This window comes from Ambystoma mexicanum, chromosome 1p (assembly GCF_040938575.1).
Source record: "Ambystoma mexicanum isolate Mex_15411 chromosome 1p, UKY_AmexF1_1, whole genome shotgun sequence".
Taxonomy (NCBI): Eukaryota; Metazoa; Chordata; class Amphibia; order Caudata; family Ambystomatidae; genus Ambystoma; species Ambystoma mexicanum.
This window is the reverse complement of record NC_090921.1, coordinates 1,013,476,036-1,013,492,561: the sequence shown is the minus strand read 5'-3', so window position 1 is coordinate 1,013,492,561 and position 16,526 is coordinate 1,013,476,036. Positions and strand designations below refer to the sequence as shown.

Sequence of the window (16,526 nt, the reverse complement as noted above, 5' to 3'; positions counted from 1 at the left end):
TTTGGAGTCCTAAAATTTTATTGATGAGGGAGTTCTGGATGTTGGTGCACCAGGGTTTGTCTTTCGGGCAGGTTTCCGGGGGCGAAGTAGGGTTTTCTAGTTCCTTCAGAATTTTGAATAATTCTTTAGTGGAGGATCCTGCCTGAGTGATCCTGGTGTTGTGTGGAGTTAGATTCATGCCAGGAACCATTTTTGTGTCATATTAAATTTTGAGCCCAGTTCCTGACATTAGGGGTTTCCCTTTCATATAGCAGCGTTAAATGCGCTTGTGACATGCAAATAGCCATTTTTTTTTAAAATTGTTTGAAAACCCCTAAAAATAGAAATGTCCCTTCAGCTAGTTAGATTCACTATGTAAAAGTAGACTTAACAGGGAACCATTAAATTAGGGCAAATATGCATTTGTCTGAGCACCTCATGTTTTAAGATAGACGTAAAATAAAACATGTGCCGTCTTTGAAAAGCAAAGCATTTGTGGAATTGTTGCCTCCGGTGAACGTATGACTGTGGTGATAATCAAAGCAGTACATGCACTGACCGGGCCACAGTACACAGCAGTAACGTTTACATCACTGGATGATATGATGATATGATATGTCATGTCTAACGTGCCTGTACACAAGTGTTTCTAGGCGCGACAAGACAAGGGAGGGAAGACAGAGGGAAGACAAGACAAACGATTTTACTAGGCCGTGCGTCATTCAGATCGTGCAAGTGTGAGGGAGGGGAAAGTGCCAGGGAGAGGTAAAGTGGAAGTGCAGACAGGGCAGCATAGCTCTGAGTAAGTGCAGCCAGGGCAGCGCTGCGCTGGGTAAGTGCAAAGAGGCAGGGGACTGTAGGGTTGCAGTTTCAGCTCCTAACTGCGTGGTAGGCGTGGAGGCAGTGCAGGGGGGACTGATCAAGGAGGAGCCTGGTACCCAGTGACACTCATAGGGTAGCCAAGCAACCAGTCAGTGCAGCAGACAGGTAGTTCAGCATGGGAGAGAGATAGAGAGAAAGCAGAGGTGAAAAGGAAGGTCCTGAGCTGATTCCGGAACTTCAGATAGTCCGGCTCAAGTTTGAGAGGGGCACGGAGGCCATTCCAGAGGGAAGCACCTGCAGATGAGAGAGATCTACCCCCTACTCTCTGCATGGAGAAGCATCTGACCATCAGAGAGTTTGAGGTAGCTGACGAAGGGCTCGAGAGGGCCGGTATTTAGGAAGAGAGAGTTGGGTTTAGTGTGGGCCCTGGCCCCAGAAAGCCTTGTGGACTATGCAGAGGGTTTTGAACTTGATTCTTGAAGCCACTGAGAGCCAGTGTAGAGATTTTAGGGCTGGCGAGATACGGTCTCTGGGCTTGTGGCCAAGGACAAGTCTTGCAGTCCTGTTTTTGATTAGATGCAGAGGGTGGAGAGTATAAGAAGGTATGTTGAGAAAGAGGCTGTTGCAGTAGTCCATCCTGGAGAGAACCAGACTCTGGAGACAGTGAGCTTCTGGGGGAAAGTGAGAAAAGGAAGAATACCTCTGAGGAGATGCAGCTGGTAGTTGGCTTTCTTGGCAAGGTCCGTGATGTGAGGAGAGAGTGGAGTCAAAGAAGACACCAAAGTTTTTTGCCTCACAGAAAGGCAAAGGAAGAGGGCACAAGGAGGGCGGCCAGAGTGAGAAAGGGAAAGCGGGAGCAGGAGTCCCAATGAGAAGGATTTCTGTCTTACTGGCATTAAGGCAGAGATAGCTGGAAGAGCACCAATTCTGAATCGCAGATAAACAATCAGGAATGAGCGAGAGAAGAGGAGGATGAGGGGAGCCTGAAAGAGAGCTGGGTGTCATCCACATAACACTGAAAGTTAGAGGAGAAGGTAGAGATCAGGTGGGCCAAAGGGGCCAAGAAGACATTGGAGAGCCAGGGTGAGATGTAAGAGCCTTGGGGAACACCACATTTGGAGAGGGAGGTGGTGGAGAGAAAGGATCCAAGTTGGACCTGGCAAGGTCGGTCCAGGAGGAAGGAGGTCAACCAATCTAGGGCCTGACCCATGATGCCCAGGTTCTCACGGAGTCAATTGGTGAACATGGCATGATTGGCTGTGTCAAAAGCAGAGGAAAGATCAAGGAGGATGAGGTCAGAAGGAAGGCTGGAGTCAAGATTAGCGAGCAGATCCTCATGGGTGTTTAGGCGAGCAGTTTCCGTGCCTCTGGCTGCTCTGAAGCCAGACTAATGGTCATGGAGACAACCAACATATTCAGTGTGAAGAGTTAGCTGGGAGGTGGCCAGCTTTTCCAGGAGTTTGCCCAAGAAATAGTTTGCTGGCCAAGTAGGATAGGCAGAGGTTTTATTAAGGAGGGGGTGCACAAGGGAGTGCTTGAGGAGAGAGGGGAAGATCCAGTAGCGAAAGAGTGATTGCAGAAATCGGCCAAGGCTGGAGCAAGGGCATCAAAGTGGTCCTTGATGGTTCTGGAGGAGCAAGGGAGAACCTGTTTGGACGACACTTTCGTAGATCAGACTTGTCTGGAAACATCATCAGTTGTTGATGGGGAGAAGAGAGGAGGAGAGGGAGAGGCGGCCAGAGGGGGGCTGAGAGAGGTAGAGGGAGATGAAGAGGAGAGAGAGAGGACAGGATGTCCTGAGGTTTAGTGGTGAAGTGAGAAGCCAGAGCTGCACAGAGGGCATGGGAGGGAACAGAAGAGGTTGAGACTGCAGCAGGATTGCCCAGCTCCTTGCAGATTTTAAAGAGTTCAGCCATGTTGTTAGAGGCCACGGAGATGCGGGCTTGGATGTGGGCTCTCTTCTTGGATCGGACAGAGAGTCTGTCTAGCCTTTGGAGCAGGGGGCAGGCCAGTTTGTCAGAGGATGCACCCGAAGCCCTCCACTTGCTCTCAGCCACCCTGCACTTGCGTTTCAGGGCGCCAAGGTTGGAGTCATACCAAGAGTTGCACTTGGAGGTAGGCTTCAGACGGATTCTCATGACTGGGGCAAGGATGTCCAGAGTGTTGGAGATAGAAAGATGCAGGTTAGAGAGGGCTGTGTCATAGTGTGAGTCAGCCACAGGCATAGGAGCAGCAGAGAAAGTAGCGGCAAAGGCATCCACTGACACATGCTTCATGGGACGAATGACCAAAAAGGTAGGTGGCAGTGCTGGGGTAGGCTTAGCCTGAGAGACAGAGAGTTTCAGGTGAGAAGAGAGCAAAAAGTGATCAGTCCAAGAGAGAGGAGTGGTGAGAGGGTTAGAGAAGGGAATGTCTGAGGAGATGAGAACATCCAAGTTGTGTCCGTCAGAGTGTGTCGGACCAGAGGGTATAATGGAAAAAGAGAGAGTGTTGCAGAGGTTGCAGAAGAGCCCAGAGGAAGGAGTAGAAGCATCCAGGTGGATGTTGGGGTCTCAGAGGAGGAGAAGTTGCAAAGTAGCGGCAAGGAGAGAAGAGGAGAGGTCAGCCGACTCTGAGAGGAAGAGGGCAACCTGGCCAGGTGGCCTGTAGATGGTGGCCACAGTCAGAGAGAGACCAGGAGAGATAAAGCAGCTACAGACCAGGCATTCAAAGGAGGAGTAGGAATGACAAAAGCAGGGACCCAGGAAGATCTGAGCTACTTCACCTCTGGGTCGGTTGGTTCTGGGTTTCAGAGAGGATCTTGTAGCCATCAGGGAGGAGAGTGTCAAAACGCATGACAGAGCTGGCCGTGAACCATGTCTCGTTGAGGACATCTAGGTCAAGTTCTTCAAGAAGGTGGCAGATGTCCAAGAGTGTTTGGCAGCAGAGGCAGAGTTGAGAGTAGTGTTGTGGAGCAGGTTGCCACATTTGAAAGACTTCCGGGGTGGGGTACAGGCAAGAGGTATGCCCTGCGGAGGTGGTAGACGGGCCCAACAGTGGGCAGAGGAGGTAACAGGTGGTGGCATAGTAGCCAGGGAGGAGCAGGCAGGTACCAGAGAGGGGGCAGAAGAAGTAGGCGGCAGAGGAGCCAGAGAGGTGCTAGAAGGAGTAGCAGAAGAAGGATGAAAGTTGATAAGATGCGAGAGACGTCGATCGAAAAGGAGGAGATTGGGCTGAGGGCCCTGGACGGAGGCAGTGCCATTCGGATAGACATTAATTGTATTGTATTGTATTTTATTTAATGATGATCTTGGAGGAGTCGAAGGAGGCCAAGAGGGCCTCCTACCAAGTGCCACCATTAATGAGAGAGGAGGAGAAAGGAGAGAGAGCCCAGAACATATGAGGGGTCCATAGGTCTGGTAAGGGAACAACAAAGAGGATGTCGGTGAGAGTCTGTCTGAAGGAAGCATTGATGTAGGTATCAGCAATAGGGAGGCCTGGGTTTGGAGACCTGGGATGTCTCTCTTGAACTTCTTCCTTCCCAACTTAGTGAGAGGGATAGGATAGGAGATAGAGTAGCAGTTTGAGAAGATGTGGGAGACAGAAAGCACCATAGAGGGTGCCAGGAGGAAGTAGGAGGAGGGAGTGAAGAGAGAGGAGGGATGCACAGCCCAGCGCTGCTCAGCACAGGATGCGCGGGGGGGTCACACAGTAGGAAACATGCAAAAGGAGCAGACAGGTACACTCAGCAGTACAAGGTGCTCCCACAGGGTGGGTACTTATAGAGCAGCGTAGCTCTGAGTGGGAGAGAGCATAATGAGACACAAGTATTTGGATTGTGTAGTAATTGGATGCACAGTATCATAGTGGGCCGAGCAACACTCAGAATCATGAAGTGCATGTAATGACCGGGACACAGTTTACAGCAGTTTTGTTTATATCCTGTAGTAACTGGATGCACAGTATCACAGTTGGGTGAGCAACACTCAGAATTATGAAGTGCATGCCCTGACTGGGCTACAGTACACAGCAGTAATGCTTACATCACTGGAGTTATTGGATACACAATATCACATTGGGGTGAGCAACATTCAGAATCATGAAGTGCATGCACTCATCGGGCCACAGTGTACAGCAGTAATGTTTACATCACTGGAGCAATTGGATACACAGTATCAAAGTGGGGCAAGCAACACTCAGAATCATGAAGTGCATGCACTCAACAGGCCACAGTGTACAGCAGTAATGTTTACATCACTGTATTAATTGGATGCACAGTATCGCAGTGGGGCGAGCAACATTCAGAATCATGAAGTGCATGCACTCACCGGGCCACAGTGTACAGCAGTAATTTATACATCACTGTATTAATTGGATGCACAGTACCACAGTGAGGTGAGCAAAATTCAGAATCATGAAGTGCTCAATTTGCTTTTTACACTTTGATGGATCATTCTTGCGAACTACATAATTCACTTGAGGATTTAACTCTCAAGAGGAAAGGGGCTTTTCCTAATCTTAGTTTATGCCTCTAATTCTCAAATGGACAATCGTTCTTGACTTCAAAGCCGTGTCTGAAAGTGGTCAAAAGGGACATGCCCCACAAGGCAGCTGTGGCTATTGTGAGAAACCAAAAGGTGTCTCACCTACTAGTTCGTGTGGATCTCTCTCAGGTGGCCAGGGCACGGCCATCGCCTTTGGATCAGACCCTGGGGGTGGACCAGTGCTGGAGGATCACCTGGGTGAGGGGTCTTCAGGGAGTGGTAGTGGGACACCAGATGGCGAGATGTGATATCCCTCCCGCTGCAACACCTTTACCCCATCCTACCAGGTAGAATACGTGGGAACATTACCCCCCTTTCCCTTGACAAACATTCCCTCATGGACAGCCCGCTCTGGCAGAAAACAGACTCACACCCGAGCAGTGTACCTGACATGTCCTGCTACTATGGTCAGGCAAAGTCAGGCAATTACTGACAACTACTCAAACCTGACTTCCATTAAACTTCCCCACACAGGTAAGGCAGAGACTGAGTGCACACTCTGAGTGAGGCAAAGCACACAAAGGAACAGCAGTTTCGAATTGGCAGCTGAACAAGGGGAGAAAGACGACAAACCAAGAAGGGTTAGCAAGGAGGGAAATACCCTTGACTTTTTCAGCAGGAAACCGCTACTTTCAAGAAACCTTTGAGTCATAAAGCGTAAGGCCAGGAAACCAGACTGAAGTCCTGCATTGTGTGTCAGAGATACCGGAGGCCCTCGTGCGTAACCGACCAACGCGAGGAGGAGCAGCAGCCGCCGTGGTATCGTCCTTGGTTTCCAGAACCAAGAAGCGCCAGAGAGATCAACACAGCCGGCGAGTTGGGGAGACCGATACAAGACAGGTCTGTGTTGAAGTCAAGGTTGCAAGCGGAAACATTGTATAACGAGCGCTGGAATGAACATTGTTAAACACGTGTGATGAAAGACACAAGTAAACAACTGATGAATGTTTGAACTTGAGAAGGAAAGATACAATACAGTTGACAGAGTGGTCCAGCACTGTGAATGTGCTCAATTGAAGTCTCTGTAAGGTATCCCGCCAAGAAGTGGTAGAAACCAAAGTAGAAGATTGATCAGTGAATCGAAGTGGTCCTGCAACGGTTTAAGCAAAACCAATTGCACATTAAAAAGTCTTCAATTTTGATATCAAGAGGAAACTGTAGAAAGTGAGACTAAAAGGTCTGAGCTCGAAAGAGGGAGACCAACTGTGAATATTGTGAACAAGGGATCGACCCCGAACAAGGGATCCGAGCCCGAACGAGCGAGACCAAATGCGAACATTGTGGTAAAAGGGGGTCCAAGTCAGAAGGAGAGAGACCCATGATGAATACTGGAAGCAAGAACCTATGCATATGAAAATCCTGATAAGAGTGGAACTTTGATATTTGTTTGTTACAACAGGCCCTCTGCAGTAAGAGACTGTTATTGGAAAAGAGGCTTTGGCAGAAAGTCTTGATACCTTTGCTTTGAACTGTATCCTCGTGGCACACAAGCCAGAGTGTGTGTGAAGCTCGAATGTGCCGCCTTGTCCCGTGCTGAAAACGTGGAGAAGGGAAGCCAACTGCTCAACCGTCCTGACATATTATTTCTTGAACACTTTTCTTTTTGCATGCACAATTGTCCCACACCCTTTTGTATTTAGAAGTAAGGATTGGCAATAGGTTTATTAGTATAGGCCCTTTTATTTGACAGAGACTTGACTAGGACTGTGTTATTATTATTTGATGGCATAGCTTTCTCCCATCCTTAGATTTAGGCGTTCAATCAACCCATTGAAGTTCATTAAACACCCTTGAACTGTGATCAATTTTGTCTGTCTTCACTGTTTGATACCATGCCTTCCTTACACTATGGAATGGCTGATTTGAGAACAATAATGTAGCTGTTCAGTCGTAGAAGATGTAAACACAATTCAAGCGCAACTCATTTTCTGGATGTGAAACCACCTTATTGTAAAATGTGGCCTGCGCATTTCAGCAAGAGCTGAACTGTAGTACAAAGATGCACTGCCCAGTCCCCTCACGCTCCTGACACATATGTATTTCAGGCTCCCAGCACCCACGTTGGTGCTTGGAGCACATTTCAGAGTGACAGGTCCTTAAAGGGCCTACTACTATGAAATGTGGACAAAAATAAAAATGCATTTCTATACTAGTTTGAAGGATAGAAATGAAAGTGGGGGAGTCGGTGCTAACACTGCTGCTCCCCCACTTCAAAGAACATGCATGATGAGTTCAGAAATCAATCTGTCGTGCATTGGGCCTTCCCCTGTGCCTTGTCCAAACAGGCGCTGGGGAAGGTCTTCCATTTTTGCACATTTCAAAGCATATCCCGTTTGTGGATTTGGAATGCACATTGTAACGTGTGAAAATGTCCGTTGTTTGAGCAAATAAGCAAAGAAAGTAAAAAAAAAAGGCATGTTAATTTGTGAGTAAGATGTACACGTTCAGAGGTGCTTTTGTGCCTTTTATCACTTGCGCCAACAAATGTTTTGAGAATCCGACCACTGTGTGCTTTGCATGATTAATTGATCAGAATAGAATGCACGTGTGTACAAACATCCAGATAGCAGGGTTAGAGCTTCAGCACTGGACCATAAAACATTGCGGCATGTTTTATAAAAAAATGGGCACCGACTTCTTTGAATCCAGCAGCCATGTTGGGAGCCACCCAAGGTTGGGCCCCAGGCACGAGCCCCTTTTGTGCTCCCATAAAGACGACTCTGCCCAAATAGGGAACTTGCTGATTGGCAAATGGTTTGGGGACATGCTTGAACATATGATATGGCATTTATAACACGCCTATACACAAGTGTTTCAAAGCACAAGGAAGCAAGGGAGGGGGAACAGAGGGAAGACAGAGACAACAATCTTACTAGGCCAGGTGACATTGAGATCGTGCAAGTGTAGGGGAGGGGGGTAGGGGGAGGGGGCAGTGCAATACATCGGATCAACAGTAAAAAAATAAATCGAATAGTGCAGGGGTAAGTGCAGACATCAAGTGTCAAGAGCTGGTGGGGACTGAAGGGATACAGAAACAGCCTTCAAGATCAGGGGTTGCCCTGCAGGCCGTCCAGGTGTGCAGCTGGTGGGGAGGGGACCTAGGCCTGAGATCAGAGGGTACCTAGGTGAAGGTGACCAGTGCTGTTTCAGTCAGAAGTTCAGCAGGGGAGAGGAGGAGAGAAAGCAGAAGCAATGAGGAAGGTCTTGAGGTGCTTCAGGAACCGGAGATGGTTCTCCGCAAGTTTCAGGGAGGCAGGGAAGCTGTTCCAGAGGGAGACCCCAGCCGAAGAAAGAGATTTACCACCAGCTCATTGCTTGGAGAAGCGACTGACCCTGAGGGAGTTGGAGGCAGATGAGCAAAGAGCTCCAGAAGAAAGATATTTAGGAAGAGAGAGTTGTAGGTATTGAGGTCCCAGGCACCAGAAGGCCTTGTGGACAATGCAGAGGGTTCTGAATTTACATAGACATGCGCATGCAATCTTAAATGTAGTGTGACATGGAGCGGGGAGGGTGGAGGGAAGGCATTAAACACCTTATACCACGTTGCCACAGGGGTAATTTCAAACCATAAATACAGGTGCCAGTGATATCTCCTTTTTCCATTAATCTCCCTGTTCGCCTGGCTCTTGACTCCAAATATTGGGCGGCCACTTATTTCTTTGACCACTACACTTGCAAGTCGGGGAATAATAAGGGACCCGTGTGCTTTCTGTGCGCATAGTTGCATATCTGTGTATATGCTTCTTGCGCACATGTGGCGCAATCTGCACACACATAACGAAGGCATGTACATGCACATTTTGTAAACAGTTCCTTTTGTGAGTTAATGCACGCTTTCCCTGTTTGCAAATTGGCATTTTGTCTTAGTGCACATGTATTTGCAAGGCCGAAATAGGTGTGTGTCTTTAGCCCCTGCTGCATGAATTTGCCTGTAAAACACTTTATTTTTTTTACTTTTTTCACTTTGCACCATTAGCGCTGACTGCACACGCGTCTTCAGGAAAAAGAAAGGGTACCGGTGACTTCCACGTTAAGATGCTCAGCCTGCCCCTTATGAAACACAGTATTTGACATTTTTTGACGCAGACCCCTCATTTCATGCAGGCTATTGTTAAAAAACAATGTTTCAATAAATATGAAATTGGGACAAATGATAGGTTCGCATTGATCAAACAGGCAGATTTCTTAAATAAGTGTTGATTTATAAAAATATGCTTATGGTTGTCATAAATAAAAATGTAACTTTAGGTTTAGCATGCATGTGAAATCTTTACAGACCGCATAGGTTACTTTTTTCCCAAAAAATGTATACACTGTTCAAGTCACTGTGATATTGGCAGGAGTTAATATATCCTGGATCTGTAAACAATATGCTGACTGGTGAATGTCATGAGATATGTTTCATAGTCTTACATATGAATAAATATGTCACGTACGAGACAGCAGTCTACAGCCTGTGGCTCGCAAGGTGTGTTGGACTACAATCCCCATGATCTCTCACCAATGCCTGTGCTGACTAGGGCTGGTGGGAGCTGTAGTGCAACACGCCAGGAGAGCCAGAGGTTGCAAGCTGCAGGACTAGGGGCTTCAGGACTCACTTGAGCTACACAACACATACTTCGGGCCCCCACCCAATCTGGTGACCAGTGAGTAGAAACCCCATATTGCACTCCTCAAAAATGCATCACTTATTGAATATTATAGTCAAAATAACACTGCAGTTAAAGTAACATCAAGGTTTGAACAGGACATGAGCAGCAGGTTCAAAGCACGTTTCCCTTGCAGCAGCAAGCCTCACACATGGGCAGGGTGGTGTACCACCGGAAGCTGGACTTCCTATGTGACCACTAGTGGACAAACAAGACTTACCATATGCACACTATGGGCCTGACTCACACAGCGTTTTCCAATGGGATTGCCCCATAATAAAACGTTTTCATGAATCAGACCGTATGTGTGCACAACTAGTTGTACCCCTGCTGGGATGTGTCGGTGTTAAGACATGAAGTCTGGTCATATCACATTGATGTTCACTTGATATACTGGCGCCCTTCCACAGGCGACCAGTCAATAACATATCACTTTTAAGGTTTGAAATCTAGGATATTTGCAAATAAGTGACCCTGGCCTGAGCTTATGTAAGCCCCTGAATGACCCACCCTATCCTTGGACAATACAGCCAGGTTTGGATGATCTCGCACCATGAGCAAAGAGTAGGTGCCAGGACTATGAAACAGTCATGAACTAGGAACACGGAAGCTACCGCTGTGACTGAATTTTCCAATTCCCACCGCTTGATAGCAAATCACAAATCATAAAAAAGGCAGGCTTAAGCTTGGCTTCAGAGGAAAGGAACCTTTCCAGCTTGGGCAAACTGGTTATCTGCTCTGTCCCTCCGTTGAGGAATTCTCTCACAAATACTCCCAGATACAACGCTCCCCTCCTCCACACCAAGGAACACATGTGCACCTTCGCCCTTAGGGCGATCCATTAATGCCATTGCAGACACAGCTTTCATGTCGAGGAGATGTGGCCTTTTTTTGTAAGGACAGAGGAAGACTTTTAAAGACCAGAGGAACCAAAAATACAATTTATCATTCCTGCTCACAAGAGGGTCAGAAGTAACTTCCATGGTGACTATAGTGTAATGACATTGCCGTCCTCCCTCATGCTGCTTCCTCGTCGCCGCCTCAAGGGTCCAGGACTCCCATTGTGATTGTTCTGGAAGTGCAGGGAGGCCTGCGAGCTGTGGAGTGAGCAGCTCTGCTGGAAGTTCTTCTCCAGGCCCCCGTTGACACAATGGTTGTGGTTGAGGACAGCAGGGATGAACTGAAGACCCCCATCGCTTTCAATAATGACATCCCCCTCCTCGTCACTGTCCCCATCCATCGTGCTGTAGGCACTGGTGTAATGTGAGGCTGGGCTTGGCGTCTGCTGGCTCGAAGCACTGTCTGTGGACATGCCTGAGCTGCCCGAGGCCTTGCTGCTTCGAATGATATTGTTCCTTTGGTTGGCCGGCTTCACTGTGATGATGAGGTTATGGCTGTTGGCTACCATCATGTCGGTTACTTGATCCAGTGATTTCCCACCCAGGTCAATGCCATTGACCTCCAGGATTTCATCATTGATTGCTAAGAGGCCCGTACTCTCTGCCAGTCCACCCCTAACTAGCCGTGAGATGAAAATACCCGGCACCTTCTCAACTCCATGAGGAGTGACACGGACACTGATGCCATCACGAATGTAGAAGCCTAGTGGTTTGTCAGAGCCATGCTTATGGAGCCGTACACGTCGGTGAGTTTCAGGCAGAATATCCACGTCAATGATGGAAGAAATTTGGCGGAAATCCTGTGGCATGCTGATCTGGAGGTGTGGCTTCGAGCGTTGATTCGCTGGCCTCAGAAGTCCTTTTTTCTTCCGCTGGAGGGAGTTGGTGTTGAACACAAGGGTTTCATTTTCGGCTGCAAAAACACAAACAAATCTCAAATTAGTTGTGGTCTAAAAACGGTAATCCAAACATCTACAAGCCTGATCTAAGAGCAGTGATGCAACTCAACATTCTCAGAATTGTAGTGGTGGGACCTTAACCCTATCAAAGAACCCTGCTCTATATGAGGTGTTGCCTAGCTGTGGATGAATGGCGTGCCCGAGGTGATATGACTCCACACAAGGTGTTGCCTAAGTTAGGAGATATGACATGCCCTAGGTGGTATTTCTTTTCTTTTCATTTTATTGCTATAGCGCGCACCTAGCTCAAGACGTTGAGCGCTTCACAACAGGAGGGTGCCAGAATTGGTCTTGGCATTTTATACAGCAGCAAAGTACTGTTGGTGGGGGGATTGAGAGATTTGTATTTGTTTGGCAGGTATTATTGAAGGAGAGTCGTGGGACTCTAGATGAGGCGCTGCGTAGCAGTGGAAATATGTCATGTCCCGGGTGGTATGACACTACATGAGGGGTTGCCTAACTGAGGAGATATGGCATGGTGGTATGAATTATTATGAGGTATTGCCTAGCCGAGGAGATATGGCATTCCCCAGGTGGTATGAATCATTATGAAGTGTTGCGTATCTAAGGAGTTATGGTTTATAAATTTGCAGTCTCAAATACAATTGATAGCGAATTGGTCTTTGGTTGACAGTGTTTTTATTTTGGTAAAGGTAATTTGGGTGCTGCTTGTTGGTGACTAGTAACACTCAGCCTGCCGAGTGTGTCTCAATTTATGAAGAACAGAATTTTCAAGTCACCTTCTAGCGCACCTGAAGTTAACGCTAACTATAGGTTACATGATGTTCCAAAAATCATGTTTGTTGTATCATGAGGCTTTTTTATTCCAAAAATGATCCTCCAAAAATTGTTCTTAAATATAAACATGCCTTCCCATGCCTTGGTAAAGAGGACGATTTTCAGAAGCTCTCAAGTCTCAATCGAAAGACTTTAAAGGCATGTTTATATCTAAATTAACAAGGGGGGTCCTGGGAGTCCCTCTGCCAGACATTAGTCCTGGTTGCGAGAGACTTACCCAGAGTCTTTAGCTCACTATCTTTCACAGAGAAGAAATATCCCAAACATATCAGTCTTTGTCCTGCCCTGGGGCAGTCCAGCACCGAAATGCTAGGCAATTCTCCTCTGAACAAGAGTACCAACAGCATCCCCAGACACATGTTTCGGTCTGGTTGGACCTCATCAGTAGGGAGGAGCTGTGCCTCTCTAAGAATAGTGAGCAAGGGGTCCACGTCTGGATTCCCCTAGTAACTTAGGGTGAGACCCAAAGTTACTCAAATATGCAAATTAACAAGGGGGGTCCTGGGAGTCCCTCTGCCAGACATTAGTCCTGGTTGCGAGAGACTTACCCAGAGTCTTTAGCTCACTATCTTTCACAGAGAAGAAATATCCCAAACATATCAGTCTTTGTCCTGCCCTGGGGCAGTCCAGCACCGAAATGCTAGGCAATTCTCCTCTGAACAAGAGTACCAACAGCATCCCCACACACGTGTTTCGGTCTAGTTGGACCTCATCAGTAGGGAGGAGCTGTGCCTCTCTAAGAATAGTGAGCAAGGGGTCCACGTCTGGATTCCCCTAGTAACTTAGGGTGAGACCCAAAGTTACTCAAATATGCAAATTAACAAGGGGGGTCCTGGGAGTCCCTTTGCCAAACATTAGTCCTGGTTGCGAGAGACTTACCCAGAGTCTTTAGCTCACTATCTTTCACAGAGAAGAAATATCCCAAACATATCAGTCTTTGTCCTGCCCTGGGGCAGTCCAGCACCGAAATGCTAGGCAATTCTCCTCTGAACAAGAGTACCAACAGCATCCCCAGACACGTGTTTCGGTCTGGTTGGACCTCATCAGTAGGGAGGAGCTGTGCCTCTCTAAGAATAGTGAGCAAGGGGTCCACGTCTGGATTCCCCTAGTAACTTAGGGTGAGACCCAAAGTTACTCAAATATGCAAATTAACAAGGGGGGTCCTGGGAGTCCCTCTGCCAGACAATAGTCCTGGTTGTGAGAGACTTACCCAGAGTCTTTAGCTCACTATCTTTCACAGAGAAGAAATATCCCAAACATATCAGTCTTTGTCCTGCCCTGGGGCAGTCCAGCACCGAAATGCTAGGCAATTCTCCTCTGAACAAGAGTACCAACAGCATCCCCAGAAACATGTTTCGGTCTGGTTGGACCTCATCAGTAGGGAGGAGCTGTGCCTCTCTAAGAATTGTGAGCAAGGGGTCCACGTCTGGATTCCCCTAGTAACTTAGGGTGAGACCCAAATTTATTCAAATATGCAAATTAACAAGGGGGGTCCTGGGAGTCCCTCTGCCAGACATTAGTCCTGGTTGCGAGAGACTTACCCAGAGTCTTGTTAATTTGCATATTTAAGTAACTTTGGGTCTCACCCTAAGTTACTAGGGGAATCCAGACGTGGACCCCTTGCTCACTATTCTTAGAGAGGCACAGATCCACCCTACTGATGAGGTCCAACCAGACCGAAACACGTGTCTGGTGGTACTCTTGTTCAGAGGAGAATTGCCTAGCATTTCGGTGCTGGACTGCCCCAGGGCAGGACAAAGACTGATATGTTTGGGATATTTCTTCTCTGTGAAAGATAGTGAGCTAAAGACTCTGGGTAAATCTCTCGTAACCAGGACTAATGTCTGGCAGAGGGACTCCCAGGACCCCCCTTGTTAATTTGCATATTTAAGTAACTTTGGGTCTCACCCTAAGTTACTAGGGGAATCCAGACGTGGACCCCTTGCTCACTATTCTTAGAGAGGCACAGATCCACCCTACTGGACTGCCCCAGGGCAGGACAAAGACTGATATGTTTGGGATATTTCTTCTCTGTGAAAGATAGTGAGCTAAAGACTCTGGGTAAATCTCTCATAACCAGGACTAATGTCTGGCAGAGGGACTCCCAGGACCCCCCTTGTTAATTTGCATGTTTATATCTAATCAATGAATTTGAATTTAATTTTCTGTTATAAATCCCTCCTGATGAGCCAATAGATTTGGTGAAACACGTGTAGAGGGCACTACTATTTAAGAACAATTTTTGGAGGATCATTTTTGGAATAACAAAGCCTCATGATACAACAAACATGATTTCTGTAACATCATTTAACCTATAGTTAGCGTTAACTTCAGGTGCGCTAGAAGGTGACTTAAAAATTCTGTTTTTCTAAGGAGATATGGCATGCCCCAAGTGGTATGACTCTGAGTTGTTGCCTTGCTGTGGTGATATAATAATAATTGTTCTTTTATAAAGCGCTTAACACCAGAGATTGGTTTCTAAGCACGGGATTTGAACCTTTGTTGCGGTGCGTTGCTTCCAAGACAAACGCGTTGCCCCTGTGCTAACCCCTCCACCCCCCTTTCAAGCACGGGATCGGGATTCAAACCTGTGTTGCACTGCGTTGCTTCTAAGACAAACGTGCTGCACCTTTGCTATCCCCCTTCACCTATGCCATGCCCCAGGTGATATGACTCTATGAGGTGTCGGTTAGCTGTGGTGATGGGCCATGCCTCGGGTGAGGTGAACTAGCCCTGGCGCTTTGCCAAGTAAATCGATGCTGAAATTAAGCACACATAGCCCAGGAGAGCAGAATCAGCCTCGCACTAGAAATGCTGCCTGCAATACTTGCCAATACACTTCTGATTGCATTCATCTGAACCGGCTCTATCACGCAAATGTAATGAAAAAAATCAAATGCCATTCACTGTGAAATGTTTGTCCCAGATTAGCCACCCTCTGGCCCCGAGATCTGCCATTTTGTTTTTTCGAGAATCTCCGAAAAAAAGGGAATCAATGTGCTCACTACTAGGAAAGACAACCAGGGCCAGCGATATACACTGTTTGTATATTTTGATGACACCTGTTAACCCCTTTTTCACCTATTGTAATTCAGCATCCTCTAGAACCTCTAGGCGCTTTGTGGAGCTGTTCTACTCACAAATGAAATGTCACAACATGAAGTGAGTACAGGCACGTGCACATGGACACAGGGAGCGAGCGCGTTCCTTCCAGCAGAAACCACTCTCTTCTTGGCACTGGTACCACGATCTTGGCCTTGCCTAGTCACCATCAGCCTCCCCTAGGCAAACGTACCCTGAACTGCCCCAGAGCACAAAAGAAATCTCAATCCACATAAACACAACCTCTCTCCTCACATTCAAGGGCATCCAGTAGGTACACTCTGATGTTATGTAACTGTCTCTTCCCTCCACAAGTACTCAACATGAGCAGCGTACTCTTGGCTTGGTAAATGTCCTTGATTTCAATGGCCAGGCCCCGAGCCACCCGCTATTATGTCATGCTAGGTAAGTGACTATCTGGGCCCCAGTTTACACAGTTGTGAATGGTTAGTATAAACCATTTACCAAGTAGTAGAACGAGCAGAAACTCTCTGCCACAAAGCAGTGCTTGACCAATGTTCTAAAAATCATCTTACATTGTGCAGCCTTAAACATGTGACGACAATGTTGTTTTTAGAGCAAATTGTATTGTATTGTAGTACTGATTTATATAGCGCCTTTTTACGTTTGTATGGCCTCAGCATGCTTTGTGGTAGGAACGCCCTGGGGGACCGAAGTCCAGGTATGGGAATGTTTGGCCAGAATTACGACATAGGCCGGCTGGCTAAACTCCAGTAATCTGCTCAAGAGGTGAGGCTTGTGAACGGGTGCTAAGGGGGAGAGGGGGTCACAACT

At 47.4% G+C, this 16,526-nt stretch overlaps 1 protein-coding gene across 1 annotated transcript in view; it reads right to left on the bottom strand.

Annotated features, from left to right (window-relative positions):
* Positions 1-6,984: 6,984 nt before the first annotated feature.
* PARD6A (par-6 family cell polarity regulator alpha) overlaps positions 6,985-16,526 on the bottom strand; it is a 372,467-nt gene continuing 362,925 nt past the window's right edge. Inside the window, exon 4 of the mRNA XM_069655159.1 lies at positions 6,985-11,785. Coding sequence (XP_069511260.1) covers positions 10,962-11,785 — 824 coding nt within the window. The 3' untranslated portion in view covers positions 6,985-10,961. The remainder of the gene's footprint in view (positions 11,786-16,526) is intronic.